The 14254-nt window shown below is 42.1% G+C and overlaps 1 protein-coding gene across 1 annotated transcript; it reads left to right on the forward strand.

Annotated features, from left to right (window-relative positions):
- The first annotated feature begins 317 nt into the window (after window positions 1-317).
- Window positions 318-4630, forward strand: LOC124692233 (potassium channel KAT1-like). The gene is made up of 11 exons (XM_047225551.1): window positions 318-706; window positions 803-1018; window positions 1125-1280; window positions 1360-1417; window positions 1548-1865; window positions 2585-2824; window positions 2908-3006; window positions 3099-3131; window positions 3230-3415; window positions 3505-4096; window positions 4245-4630. The coding sequence occupies exons 1-11, from the start codon at window positions 537-539 to the stop codon at window positions 4355-4357; spliced, it is 2181 nt and encodes a 726-aa protein (XP_047081507.1). The 5' UTR covers window positions 318-536; the 3' UTR covers window positions 4358-4630.
- The last annotated feature ends 9624 nt before the right edge of the window (window positions 4631-14254 follow it).

The following is a 14254-nucleotide window of genomic DNA, read 5'->3' on the forward strand; positions in this document are numbered from 1 at the left end:
TAAGTCCATCACAAATTACTTGACATCGCATTCTCCAGCTATGCTGTTCACATTTGCACAAACATGTGGAAGACACTGTAGAACTAGGCTACAATACTGGTCGCCGATGACGTGCATCCTTAGTTATATCTTGACTTGGTTACTCACGATTGCTACGTATTTGAGAAGATGGGAGGATAGTTAATTCATTGTGAGTCGCAACCACTTCATCATAAAACTGGATGTACAACATTCCGGCAAATAATGCACACCACTCAGTTCATTTACCACAAGAAGCACAAGGCTTCGAGGAGAACGTGTGATACACCTTGCCGACTGCATGTAGCCAACGGCTTCCCGCTACCCATAGAAAAAACACGTGCCCTGTTTGTTTCCTCATAAGTATAAAACAAGAGCAGTTCCTTCTGTGTTTCCGAGATTCTCTCGCTTTGAACCCCTATTTCTGCATGTTTATCTGCTGCAGCATATATATATAGGTTCCACCCTCCACACCTTCTGCACATAGAGTTGAGTGGCAAAGAACAGAAAATTCAAGCATGACTCAAGCTCATTCAAAATCTTACTTCCACCAATTCTGGGATGGACTTCAAATCAATGGGAATAGTGACAGCTTCTCCATCGAGCTACTGCCATCTCTTGGTGCAACTATAAACCACTCCAATAAGTTGAAGAAGTTCGTCATTTCGCCCTATGATCCCCGCTACAGGTGAGGTTCACACTGCACTCTCTGTTCCTTTCATGCTGTAAGAACAAGAAAACATCAGCAGCTGACATGATTTCCTTTGCCTTTTCTGTGTCTCAGATTTTGGGAGCTCTTCCTTATAGTCCTAGTTATTTACTCCGCCTGGGCTTGCCCATTTGAACTAGCATTCTTGAGGGACATGCCCTCTAAGCTTATGATAGTTGAGAACATTGTCAATAGCTTCTTTGCCATTGATATTGTTTTGACATTCTTTGTAGCTTATGTCGACAGAAAAACACATCTTCTTGTGGACGATCGGAAGAGAATTGCAGTAAGGTTTGTAGCTGGTTCATAATTTCTTTCATCTTAATAATCCCACGTTTAGATTTGAGAAGTCCCAAGTGTTTTGGCCCTTACATTGACAAAATATGATCCTCCGCAGATACCTATCAACTTGGTTCATCTTTGATGTATGTTCAACAGCTCCATTTCAACCGATCATCCTCCTATTTACACACAAGGGAAATGACCTTTCCTTTAAGATACTTGATATGCTTAGGTTGTGGCGTCTTCACCGAGTTAGTACACTGTTTGCCAGGTTCAAATCTTCTCCAGCTCCTTCATATTTGAATGATTACTGACATCCAACACAAATTTGATCATCTTCTTGTAACCAGGCTGGAGAAGGATATCCGATTCAACTATTTTTGGACTAGGTGCTCAAAGCTTATTTCTGTAAGTCCTTCATATATATTAGAACTTTCATCCTAGACAGATTGAACCACACAGAATACTTAATTTTTCTCAGGAGAACAAATGCTTGTTGATTCTTCATCTGTATAAAATATGTAATGATCAAATGCAGGTCACCCTCTTTGCGGTGCATTGCGCTGGATGCTTCAACTATATGCTTGCTGACAGATACCCCTACCCAGAGAATACATGGATTGGTGCTGTGATGCCTACATTCAGATCAGAGAGCTTATGGACTAGATATGTTACTGCACTGTACTGGTCCATTACAACACTGACAACAACGGGATATGGGGACCTACATGCTGAGAACCCAAGAGAGATGCTCTTTGATATTTTCTATATGCTCTTTAATCTGGGATTGACAGCTTATCTCATTGGCAATATGACCAACCTGGTTGTTCATGGCACCAGCCGCACCCAGATATTTGTATGTTTCTCAACTTATTCACAGAATATCTCAATGCTATACTTGGTCATTAGGTATCCATTATAAGTTAAAATTCAAGGATATAGACTGATGATAGCTATTCAATCCTTATTTTTACCGAAAAAAGTAGAAGTTAGCTGTATTTGGGTCTCATACAACTAAACTTGTCACGATTTGGAAAATAAGCTAGCACTTTTTGTTATGGGAAAATGAAATGCATGGTAACATACAAATCATGCTTGCTCGAAGTGCATCTACACAGCGAGTCATACACATTGCATTAAAGGTATTTGCAACTAAGAACTCAAGGGGGCAATACTCTAAGTAGGAAAGCACCATTATGTTCCATGAATTGAATGGGCATCAGAACCATCTTTTACGTTTAGTCCCATGCTGGAAACTAGTCCAGGCTGGGCCATTCCTTAAGGTCTTAATCTATGATGCAGACTTCCGGAGTGGAATTTCAAAAAGCCAGGCAAGGGAATAAATCAATGGAATCCTGTTATTGCATGGATTCTACCCCAAGTTCTTATATCCCTTAATCACTTGCCAGTTTTAGTTTACAAGAACACAGACAAAAAAACATGCTAATCAAGGTCTTACACCCAAAAAAAAAAACTGAAGCAACTGGAACCAGCATAATCAATGACTTCAGTAAAATGGTTACCATCATTCTTCCATACATATAGCTCTGTATTGATGTCTTTTAAATGATGCAGAGGGACTCAATCCATGCGGCTTCAGAGTTCGCAGCACGAAATCAACTGCCTGTGAACATTAAGCAGCAAATGCTGTCTCACTTCTGCCTACAGTTCAAGACAGAAGGCTATAACCAGCAAGCTCTGTTAAATGGTCTCCCAAAAGGAATCCGTTCAAACATAGCATACAGCTTATTCTTACCAATCATGCGACGGGCCTACCTCTTCCATGGAGTATCCAACAGTTTCATAGCAGAACTGGTAATATAGCCACTCACTCGATGTTCATTCAACTATCTTAGGATAACTGGTAATATGTAATAATATAATTTGTTGGACAATAGGTCATGGAAGTGCAGGTTGAGTATTTTCCACCAAAGGAAGATATCATACTGCAGAATGAAGGGGCAGCAGATGTTTACCTAATAGTTTCAGGAGCAGTGGTTAGTTTGTTATCTCTGACAAAGTTACAAGCCAAAGTTTGTGCAAGTTTATATCAGTAAGCTAATTACCACTATTCTGTTATCTTTTCCAGAATATGATAACAACCATAAACGGGAACGAACAGGTATAAGTTTCTTTCACTACAACACAGATATTCAAGATATAGCTAAGATTTCTATATATTATTTTCAGTACTAAAATAGTATGAATTCTTGTAAGCAGGTGTATGTGAAAGTTACAAATGGTGATATGTTTGGAGAGGTTGGTGCTCTATGTAACATGCCACAGCCGTTTACTTTCCGCACAGCTGAACTGTCACAACTCCTGAGAATAAGCAGGACAAGACTTACAGAGGCCATTCAAAATCACAGGGAAGACTATAACATTCTAATGAACAATCTTTTCCAGGTGTGGCTTCAATTTGAAATACACAGTCAAACCCTTTAACAGTTAAATTTGTCAAACAGAAGTTAACAAGATTTTATGTCAATGTACAGAAACTGAAGCTACAGGAAAATTTACCTGAAGGCCATCAACCAGACCAAAGATTCTTGAGCAAGCATGACGTCCTTCATATTCCTCGAGAAGAATGGCTGTACCCATGGTCACACCTGCATTACAGTCAACAGAAAAGTATAGATTTCAGAAACAAGGTTCCAATATTTGGAGATGGTGCTGATTCAACAAAGTTGTTTGGAGAAGCGTCACAGGTGGGAAACACCCATAACAAGTCAAGTAGCAAGTGTAGGATATCAGATGGAATGATGGACAAAGAAGAGGGTCTCAGTGAGGTTCACATAAACTGTGAGACCAGAACAAGTGCTGAAGAGTTCTGTATTAAAATAAACTCTGAAGACAAAAGTACAGCAAGCAGTCAGCAAACAATACATACAGCAACGCAGCCAGGTTCTCCCCACGGGACATCCGAAAACATAGCAAGGAGCAGATATCAAGATTACAGCTGCAAAAAAGTAGCCAATAAAAGAGTTACAATTCATATATACCCTCATAATACAACAGGTTCTATGGTACAGAATGGGAAGCTTATCAACCTGCCTGGTTCACTAGAGGAGCTTATCGAAATTGGCAGTAAGTGAAAACTTTCTAGCTTTTGACTATGATTTTTGTCCATTGAGTATGATTAGTGTTTAGCGAAGATTATATATACGCTATAATTTATAGTGAATTAGATGCAGTGACATGCATTTCTCTCATCAGATATTTCATCACAATGCAGGACAGAAGTTTCCAGATTGCCATCCTACAAAAGTGGTCAGTAGAGATTACGCAGAAATAGATGACATTGGTGTCATCCGAGATGGAGACCACATATTCTTTCTTCAGATGTAAGGAAATATGCACATACCAGACAACACATAGAGCTTCAAGTGCTCCAATCCAGACAAAAGTAATGGGTACACATCACAGCTTCCGACTGAAGATATAAAGAGGAAGGACATTCTTACAAACAGTTTTGATCATTACTAACATTAACATCATTCCAATGCCTATAATTGTACAATAAACATGCAGGCTTAGCATGTAGTCATGCAAAAGTCATGAAAGCATGTGGGCATAGGCATTTCCTGGTTTCTTTTACTGAAGAGTTTGAATCAGAAAGTGTCCATTCGTGCTTCCTTTCCAAGAAAAGTACTCCCTCTGTTCACAAATATAAGACGTTTTAGATACTTCAAAGTGGACTAGATACACACTATAATTCGTGAATCTACACACTAAAAGTAGACTAGATACATATCAAAATAGATGAATCTACTAATAGCTAAAAACATCTTAGATTAGTGAATGGAGGGAGTTAATACTAGTGAGTGGTGACCAAATTACTTGGTTGCTAATGGTAGCCACAAATTAAGAGCACACCCCGCTAAATCACAGAATCTCATCACGGATTACATAGGCGGTCGATGGAATTAAGCAGGCAGGTCACAGGTGGCCCTTCCTGTTACGACTCACAGGTGGTGTTGCTAGTAGTAGTGAAGTAAACGACCTTTGTACTCTCGAAAAAAAGGTAAACGATCTTTTAGAAGGGGTAAAGTGCAAAGTCGCGCAAACCAGTGTTCAGGGTAGACCGGTAGAGAAGGCCAAGCGATGTCGTGGTAGGTCACCTCTCACCTGGAATGGAACGCCGCGATTGAAACGGATCGAACCGAAGCGGAAGTCTCTGCGATTCATCGAGCGGCGAGGGGCCCGGAGCGGAGGAAGACGACGGCGAGGGTATAGCATCAAGGATTTGGGCAGCCGGGTCGGGTCATCCGTCGAATAGCATTGCCAAAACGAGAAAATGCGGCAGGCGCAGTAAGGGTTTGATCGCCTCAACGACTAGGTGGAAGAGCCAGCCGCGGTGAGGTGCGGGGCCATCGGGGAAGATGGGGTCGTGATTCGTGAAGGGAAAAAAAAAAAAAAAAAAAAACGGCCTCTCTCTTTTTATCGGGGAGTATTTTTTTTTTTTAGGATTTTTTTTCCACTCCGTGTGTATGTTCGTTTTTCATTTTTCTCGGCAGTCAAGTGCCACCGGCTGAATCAGATATTTTGCACGCAACATAAACTATATTGAGTAATCATTGAATTTTTTCCGTATAAATTAGTTTGATAATTGTATTTCTGAAATTTTAAAGGAAAACGCTAACGTTCCCCCGGGGGACAGCATTCTGATCCCCCGCCTCCTACACACGCCACGCGTCCCTGCGGAACCGAAGAAACGGGCATCACATGGTGGGGTCCACCTCATCTTCCACCACGACCTTATCGTTTCGTGCAGATTTTTCCCCAATCTTCTCGTCCATGGCTGAAGATGGAGCACCGCGCGCCCCACGCTGCCGTGCCCCACGCTGCTGCGCCCCCACGCTGCTGCACCACCACCTCCCCTACCCCGCCATGGCTACCGTCCCTCCTCCCTGCTCCGCGCCGTCCCACCATGATTCACTCCGACAGCCATAGCCGGATTTGAGTCCCATGGGAGGTCGCCGGCAGGCACCGTCAACGGCAACCACGAGCCCGCGTCCATGGCTAGAGATGGAGCACCGCGCGCCCCCATGCTGCTGCACCACCACCCCGCCTACCCCCGCCATGGCTACCATCCCTCCTGCCTGCTCCGCGTCGCCCCGCCATGATTCACTCCGGCCGCCATAGCCGGATGCGAGACCCAGGGGAGGTCGCCGGCCGGCACCGTCGTCGGCAACCACCAAGTGGTGCAAACCGCGCCACGCCCGTTGCAGGCTCCACCATGGGTTCTTCCACGGGGCACTGGGTTGCTGCTAGGGGGTCCTCCGTCAATGGCATCGATGCTACAATAGGCCTCCGCCGTTGCTATGTGGTGACCCGGCATACCACTGCATGGTGTAGTATGCAAGTCTGATATAACACCAATGAAAACACCGTTCCACTAGTATTATATCGCTCAGAGTGGTACAGCAGAAACATATGCGGGTCCAAGGCATGTCTATAGAATTACAACTCCGACTCTGTTACAGAAGATCAGCACAGCCTCCTACTTTACAATGAGGTAAATCTGCAAATAAACTCCAGAAGAACGACTCGTAGTCTAATCCTATCACGAACTCTATTTGTAGAGTATTTAACTAGATATAGAGGCTATGAATAGATTCTAGCTAAATAGGAGATAGGTTTAGGAAGCTAGTTCCTTTCTATTGCTAATCTAGGTTTTCTCCTTGTTGGATGTGGTATCTGACTCTTCTGACAGGGTCCTGTCCCTTGAAGTAGTTGTTGACTCCTCGGCCTTCGAGTTGCATTGTAGATCCTCCTTCGATGCCTCCATATCTAAGCAGGGGATTTAAGAGTGGGATGAGTACGAGCGTACTCAACAAGTTCATTATAGGAAAGAGGTGTTTAATGCACTAGCTACGGCATTAGACCGTAAAGTCTAATACCAATGCAGGTTTTCATAACCATTTCTTCAAAAGGTTGCTTTTATTCAGAAGAACTATGTCCGTCAGCCTTCACCGGTTTACTAGAACTTCATGGAGTTCCTTTCCGGCAGCGTTCGTAGTTCCAAAACTCGGAACGAGGAGTGACAGGTCACGATTCATTACACTCTGCAGAGGTGTGTTGCTTTACCCACAAGAGATCTTAACCTTGGTGCCAACCGGGAATGACCCGTCCACACTTCCTTTGGTGTGAGGCCCGGTATAAGGTCATAGCCAAATATACTCCTCCGCTACCTCGAACACCCACCCTTTGTTGCAATCCCCGACCCTGGGTCCTTGCCGGTGCGTTTACACCAATTAAGGATAGCCCCGACCACGACGACAGTTCTGGGCTAACTACCATAAAATCCTTCGTCGGTAGATGCAACCCATCATAGACCGCATTACCGTGGGGAATTAGAATGGGATCCCCACCCCACCGCTTGTCCTTATCTGGATCAAGTGTCTACGGTAAGCGCATCCATTGATGAACAAAAGGTGGAAGTACATTGGAGTACTCTGTCCCACTCCAGATCTTATGGTTAACACGAGTTTTACGGCACAAGAATCATTGGACGACATTTGTTGTTTAATCCTAGATGGATATAAACCCTTGCAATGGAACCTCCACCATATCAACACATACCCTGGCTCCATTGCCCACCACATAGTCATATTCATAGTTATGAAAATAGTACTTTTGATTTTCATGCAAGAGTGGTAAGCATAGTACTTTGCAAGTAATTTGGTAAAAATACTCAAATGACATGAGCAAGCGATGAACTTGCCTTTCTTGACTGCAAGATTATGCAGACAAGGTCTTCGATACGCAATAACTCCAAATCCTGAAATAGAATCATCGTCCGGTAAGGACGATGTTTAAAAGATTGGAAAGGATGCAATAATGCATAAGTATGAGATGCAATCGCTCTAAGCGTGACCTAACCACGATGATTTAGGATTAGTGAGTTGTAATGATTAGTTCAGGGTGTGTTGCACTTTTAGATGGTTCACAAACAAGGTTCTTATTAAGGTTGATTACTTGGTATTATAAATAAGCAATGCAATATATCACAACAATAATATTACAAGCACACATCAATAAGAGTTGGTATAATCCTAACATGTAATGAACAATTGTTGGTTTTAGCACTCTATGGCATGGTTAATGGTTAATTATCATATACTTCAAAAGAATAACTTTTGAAGAACATGTTCTTTAATAAAGAACAAGTATGATAATTAGGGTTGTGGAGTTCTATGGTTTACTATGGTTCTAATTGGTTCTAAAGTAAGGATTAGATGGATCACAACAAGGTTGGATTCATCGACACCTAGGGCTTGTAAGGTTGAGTTAAGCTTAGGCATTCTAAGCAATTATTTATACATGGTTGCTATTAAGCTTGATTCATCTTGCTGGTGATAGCTAGCTAGGGTTTATAGATCCTTATAAGCAGGGTTGATGATGATTCTTTATTTACTTCAAAGAATAACTTTTGAAGAACATATTACTTAAGTAAGAAGAAGTATCTCAATTAAGGTTGAGATTGTCTAGAGTTTCCTATTGTATCTATTAGATAAGGAATGGTGATTTCCTAAATAGGATGATTGATAATTATCTAACACTAATAGGTTTAGTGTGTATGGAATAGGATGCAAAATATTGGCATGGTTGCTATTAGGGTTCATCACAATGGTGTGATGCTAAATAAGGATGAGTAAGGATAAGATTCTTGGTAATAAGTACTAGGGTTGATCCTATTTGATCATCTAGGTTTTATTAAGATGAACACATGGAATACTAAATTCTTAGTGATAGGGCTCCTACATTTTATGTGGACATGGCAAGTATTTAATTGCTATTGTGGTTCTATGATTGAAAAGAAAATATCATGATCACATGTTCTAACCTAAGGTTTAGGTTAGAAGCAGATTTGGGTTCACATGTTGACGAGGGATCACCTCGGCAATGCCTACGGATAGTAGACTTGGGTTTCGGGAGAGAGCGACGATGGAGATTCCGGGAGCGAGATTAGGCACACGACGTACCCAGCTTCGGGTCCCCTCGGTGGAGGATCCCTACGTGCTGCTAGCAATCTACTATATGATCATAAGTATCTTTACAGGGTGCCGCCGTAGGCGGAGCTATGTTGTCTATCTGTTTATCTGTTGGCCTTCCCCTAACGGGTGCCCTGGCTGGCTTTATATATGCAACCAACCTAGGGTTTTACAAGAGTCCTAGTCGACTACTTCTTCGGGTTGCCTTGTTTGGGCCTTCTCCATATTGGGCCGAGCCGAACCAGGTATACTAATAATGTGTACCCGAAGGGTATACCCATGTCAGTAGCCCCCGAGTGTCTAGGGAAGTCGAAGACTTGCGTAGATACTCCAAGCATAATCATCTCCAAAGGCGAGGTCCCTGTCGTAGATCATGTGTAGCGTAGATGATGTCGACGATTCTTGAAATTATTTTTCTATCGGGTGCACGGCAGCGCTCCCAATGGGAGTAGTCCCCGAGTCTATGGGTAAGTTCTTGCACTTAGGCATAGACTCAAGTTGTACTACTCGATGAAGAACTTAACTATATTTCTGGAGGACTTGATGAAATCCATGTGCTCCCGATGGGAGTAGGCTCCGCTCGAGTCGTAGAATCGAGTTGAGTCTACAAACTTTGATTGTCATAGATGCTGTCGAAGTTATTTTTCTATCGGGTGCGCGGCCAGCGCTTCCGATGGGAGTAGCCCCCGAGGCTACAGCCAAGTGTTTGCACTTGGGTGTAGGCTCAACTTGCTTTTAATCGACACCACAATTTTTCCTCTTTCTTGTATCTTATCGGGAGGGTGAACAATACTCATGATAAGAGTAGCCCCCGAGCCTATGGGCAGGTGCTTGCACCTGGACATAGACTCAAGTTGTACTATTCGATAAAGAACTTGACTATATTTCTGGGTGCATCCCCTCGTTTTATTGACTCCAGGCCGGTGCTATCTATGTTGTTCAGGGATAATGGTAAATGGGGCTGGTTCATCTGACGGATCGGTACTCGATTAACTGCTCTTGTGGCAATCCCGCAAGAACCTACTTCAAGATCACGTCCCTGGACATGATCTCGGGATACCGGTGTTAACTCGACATGTGCCGCTTAAGGTCTTACCATCCGTCGAGTCCCAGCCATGTTTTATCGGTACCTAACGCATCCGTTAGGATTTTTCTTCGTATCTGTTGATACGGAAAAAAGTAGCAAACCGACGTCGAGACGGTGCCACGCCGCTCAGGACGGACCCGGGTCTTACCTTCGCAGAGTTTTGCGGCATTCGGAGATTATTTGCGACTTTGGCGCTCCGAGAATATTTTGTCAAGTGCCTTGTTCGGTCGATGCAATGACCCATTTTGCGGGTTCTTCTATTTTTCTCTCGGGCTTGATGAGACAGCCGAATATATTGGTTATTCTATATTGTCGGGTACATCACTGATACTCTTGCTCGGAACAATATGACGAGTCAATGGACCCTAAGATTTGTCCACCTTTTTTTTTGCGTTCCTCCTTGATGAAAATTTCGTCGAGTTCCTCCTTGAAGAAAATTTCTTCGGGTCCTCCTTGAGGACAATTCTTCGGGTCCTCCTTGAGGATAATTCTTCGGGTCATCCCTGAGGATAATTTTTCGGGTCCTCCTTGAGGATAATTCTTCGGGTCCTCCTTGGGGATAATTCTTCGGGTTCCTCCTTCAGGAAAATTTCGTCGGGTCCTATTCTTTCTTGAAGACAATTTCGTCGAGTTCTCCCTGTAGACAATTTCGTCGGGTTCTCTCTTATATACTTTGAAATTTTCTTTCTTCTGCACAAATAAACAAACTTTTTCTATCTTTTCCTTGACTCTCTTTTTCGCATGCGGTGTCAGATGCTCGGATTCGATGATATGTAAAGTAAATTTATGCCGCACAGCCCCCGAGTGTCGTGTGTGGCAAAAGTAAATGATAATCAACTTTATGTAAATTAAAAGGAAACACTTAGCTTATTAGATACGACAGAGTCGATGCGCGATGAAGTCTTCGAGTGCAGCGAAAAAGTTGAGCCGAAGTAGAAACCACCGAATTGCGAAAGTGGATGCCACAAAATTGTTGATGAAGAGATAGTCGAAACCCCGAGCACTGCTGGGGTGATGTCATGATTGTTGCTTAGACGCTGTGTCACCGTTGTTACTCGGGGCGAAGTCGTTGTCGAGCCCTCGAGTATTATTCGTGTCGCCGAAAGAAGGCCATTAAGGATGAAATACTGAAGATGAAGTCCGAGATGAAGTACTTGAGATGAATCCATATTAAAGATTACACCATCATATATTGAAGATGAATCCGCCGATATCATAGAGGATGAATCCATTGACCCGAAGAATCCAGTAATAGCCATAAAATATGAATCTGTTGATATCATAGAGGATGAATCCATTGAGCCGGAGAAAATAGTTCCAGTAATAACCATAGAAGATGAATCCATTGACCCGGAAACGCGTCGGGTAATATTGTATAAGTGAACCAATAATAACCCAAAGAAAATCAATCCAGTAATCCAGAGAGAATAAATCCACTGAGCCGAAGAAGATAAAACCACTAAGTCGAAGAAAACAATTCCACTGAGCCGAAGAAAATAATTTCACTGAGCCGGAGAAGATATATCTAGAGCCGAAGAAAATAGATCCACCAAGCTGAAGAAAATAAATCCATTGAACCGAAGAAAATAAATCCACTAAGTTAAATCCAATGAGCCAGAAAAAATATATCCAGAGCCGAGAAGATAAATCCACTGAGCCGAAGAAAATAAATCCATTGAGTCGGGAAAGATATATCCAGCCGAAGAAGATAAATCCACTTATTATTTTTGCCGGATGCCTTCGAATTCTTGATGGTGATGATGTGTACGCGCTGACGGGCCCTCGAGTTTGACGTGTGTTCGTGGTGGATGATTCCACGATTTTTATTTTTAAGCAAATCAGATGCGACGGAAGTAGGAGTAATGACTTCCTTCTTGGCCGTGGACATGCTCTCGCAAAGACCGATTTGCCGGCTCATCCAATTTCGTGCTTGATCGGGTAAAAATCTTGGGACCTATGCTCCGACAAGGCGTTACCACCCGAAGGTTTCTTCCCGATCGCTCTTGATATTGCATGCTTTACATGATTAGACTCAAGGGCCACAATCTATGTGAGTAATAGTGTCATATGAACGAAGAAAAATAGAAATAGATCAGGTATTCTATAGATTATGCCTGCGTGTAAAGCTGGGCTACTTAGCTTTTCTTTTGACGAAGAAAATATTGGTCGACTGAATCTTGCCTTTTAGTCCGATCTTAGCTTTTCGATTCTTGTCACCACTGCATGACATAGCTTGGTGCTGGTGCCGATGTAGAATAGGTACTGATCGGGCCGCGACTTATTTTCTCGTCGGATGTGTGTTCACCTGCCTAAAGAAGAAGCAACTCGGCAGATCTTAAAAAAATAAAAAATCTGAAATTACTCTAGAAAAAATTCGGAGCAAAGATCCATCTATATATTTTAGAAAGCTCTTCGGGGTGCCGAATGATTTGGAAGACGGCTGGTGGTGTTGTTGTTTGTAGATAAATCTGAAATTACTCTAGAAAAAATTCGTAGCAAAATTCGATCTATATTTTTTATGCCATGATTTTTCTTGTTAGAGATAGGATCAAGTGTGTTGTCTGCTAACTTTACATGAATAGTTGCTGAATCAAAGATCTGACAAAACAAATTATAAATACGTGTAAGAGATAATAGTAGGAGTACTTAGCTTTTGTTTTCTGGAGAGAGCACATCGATCAGATATTGGATGTCGTGAAGTATGGGCAGGTCAAAGCCTGCGAGCTCATGCTTTCCTTGCTTCTGATCAAACGTCCTTGCACCGCACGCGTGCGTCATGGATGAATCGTAGAGTATACTAGATGGACCCAGCGCGCTCTGCCGCGCCATCCTCTGCTAATAGCGTTTAGGTTTTGCGGTGAGCTATCTTATCGTTGTGTATGCTATCGTTTTTGGTTGGCCGGGGTCTAGACTTGGCCACGAGTGAGCATTTCTGATTCTGCACCTGAACATTCAATTCTGCAGTATGTTGCATACATCTTGTGAGACAATGATCTATCCAAAATGTGTGAGCAAGATAAGTAGAAGAAACATTGCCTACCATGGCCTCATTTGGAATGAGAGATGCAAGATAGTCCACAAAGGTATTCTCGATGGGCAACACATCAACACGACAGACTCTCTCAGCAAGGCGAAGTCAACAGTATGAGACCGGTGTCAGCTGTGCATGTTCCATCAACTGTACGATAATATCTTCCTTTAACCTGCAATAGGTCCATGAGCATTCACCAGCTTGATCCCTAAATCACGTTTTACAATAATAAATATCGTTATGCTGCTTACTTTATAGTACTACCTTTTATTAATATAGAAAGAACAAAAAGGTGTAACCAGAGATTACAAAGCAGGACTTACCTAAAAAGAAAACTATACATACTAAGGCAAGCTATGAATCCAAGACATAATACTGTCTCTATGCTTAGACTTAATCCTATGCTGTAATATGACAATAGCATATTACAAAGAAGGTATAAGAATTTAGAACTTAAAATCATAAAATCAATAGCGCTTCCTTCAATTTTATGTGCAGTTAGTTTAGGATAGCAAATCATACAACATTTCTATTATGGCTTTGGCACTGCGATATTTAGGTAGAGAAAACCAAGAAAACATTTTCAATTTTATAAAAATATAAAATATTATTTTACATAGACAAACAGATGAAAATACACATAATCTATCATTTTGTTGGAGAACACTTCAACAAATCCAGATCATATAAGATTCACCACTCGGATTTTAAAAAATCTGCATCTCTGAAACCATAAGGGAATACAATGGTATATGTCCAGCAAAAGAATTTTTGCTAACCATGTTTGGTGATGCTTTAGGCCTTTCATAAGCTCTAGCTTTCAGCGCGTCATACCGGTCGATGAACCACATCGCCGGGAAAGTCAAGTATGAATGAGCGTCTTGAACCTGGATTCACATACTTCTGTTACCATACATCAAACGTCTCAATACAGAATATTTAAGGACTTGATGCAATAACTTATAACTTTCTTATGCATGTTCAGTACAGAAGTTATCGTAGCAAAAATAGGCATCTACTATTGCGTATGTTTCACTATATAGTGTTGTCTTTGTTAGGCATGCAAATGCACCACGTTAAGAAATAAGATCTCTGCGTTGAACCATTACCTCAAAAGTGTGCTTCAAGAA

The sequence above is a fragment of the Lolium rigidum genome, chromosome 2, assembly GCF_022539505.1.
Source record: "Lolium rigidum isolate FL_2022 chromosome 2, APGP_CSIRO_Lrig_0.1, whole genome shotgun sequence".
NCBI classification, from domain to species: Eukaryota; Viridiplantae; Streptophyta; class Magnoliopsida; order Poales; family Poaceae; genus Lolium; species Lolium rigidum.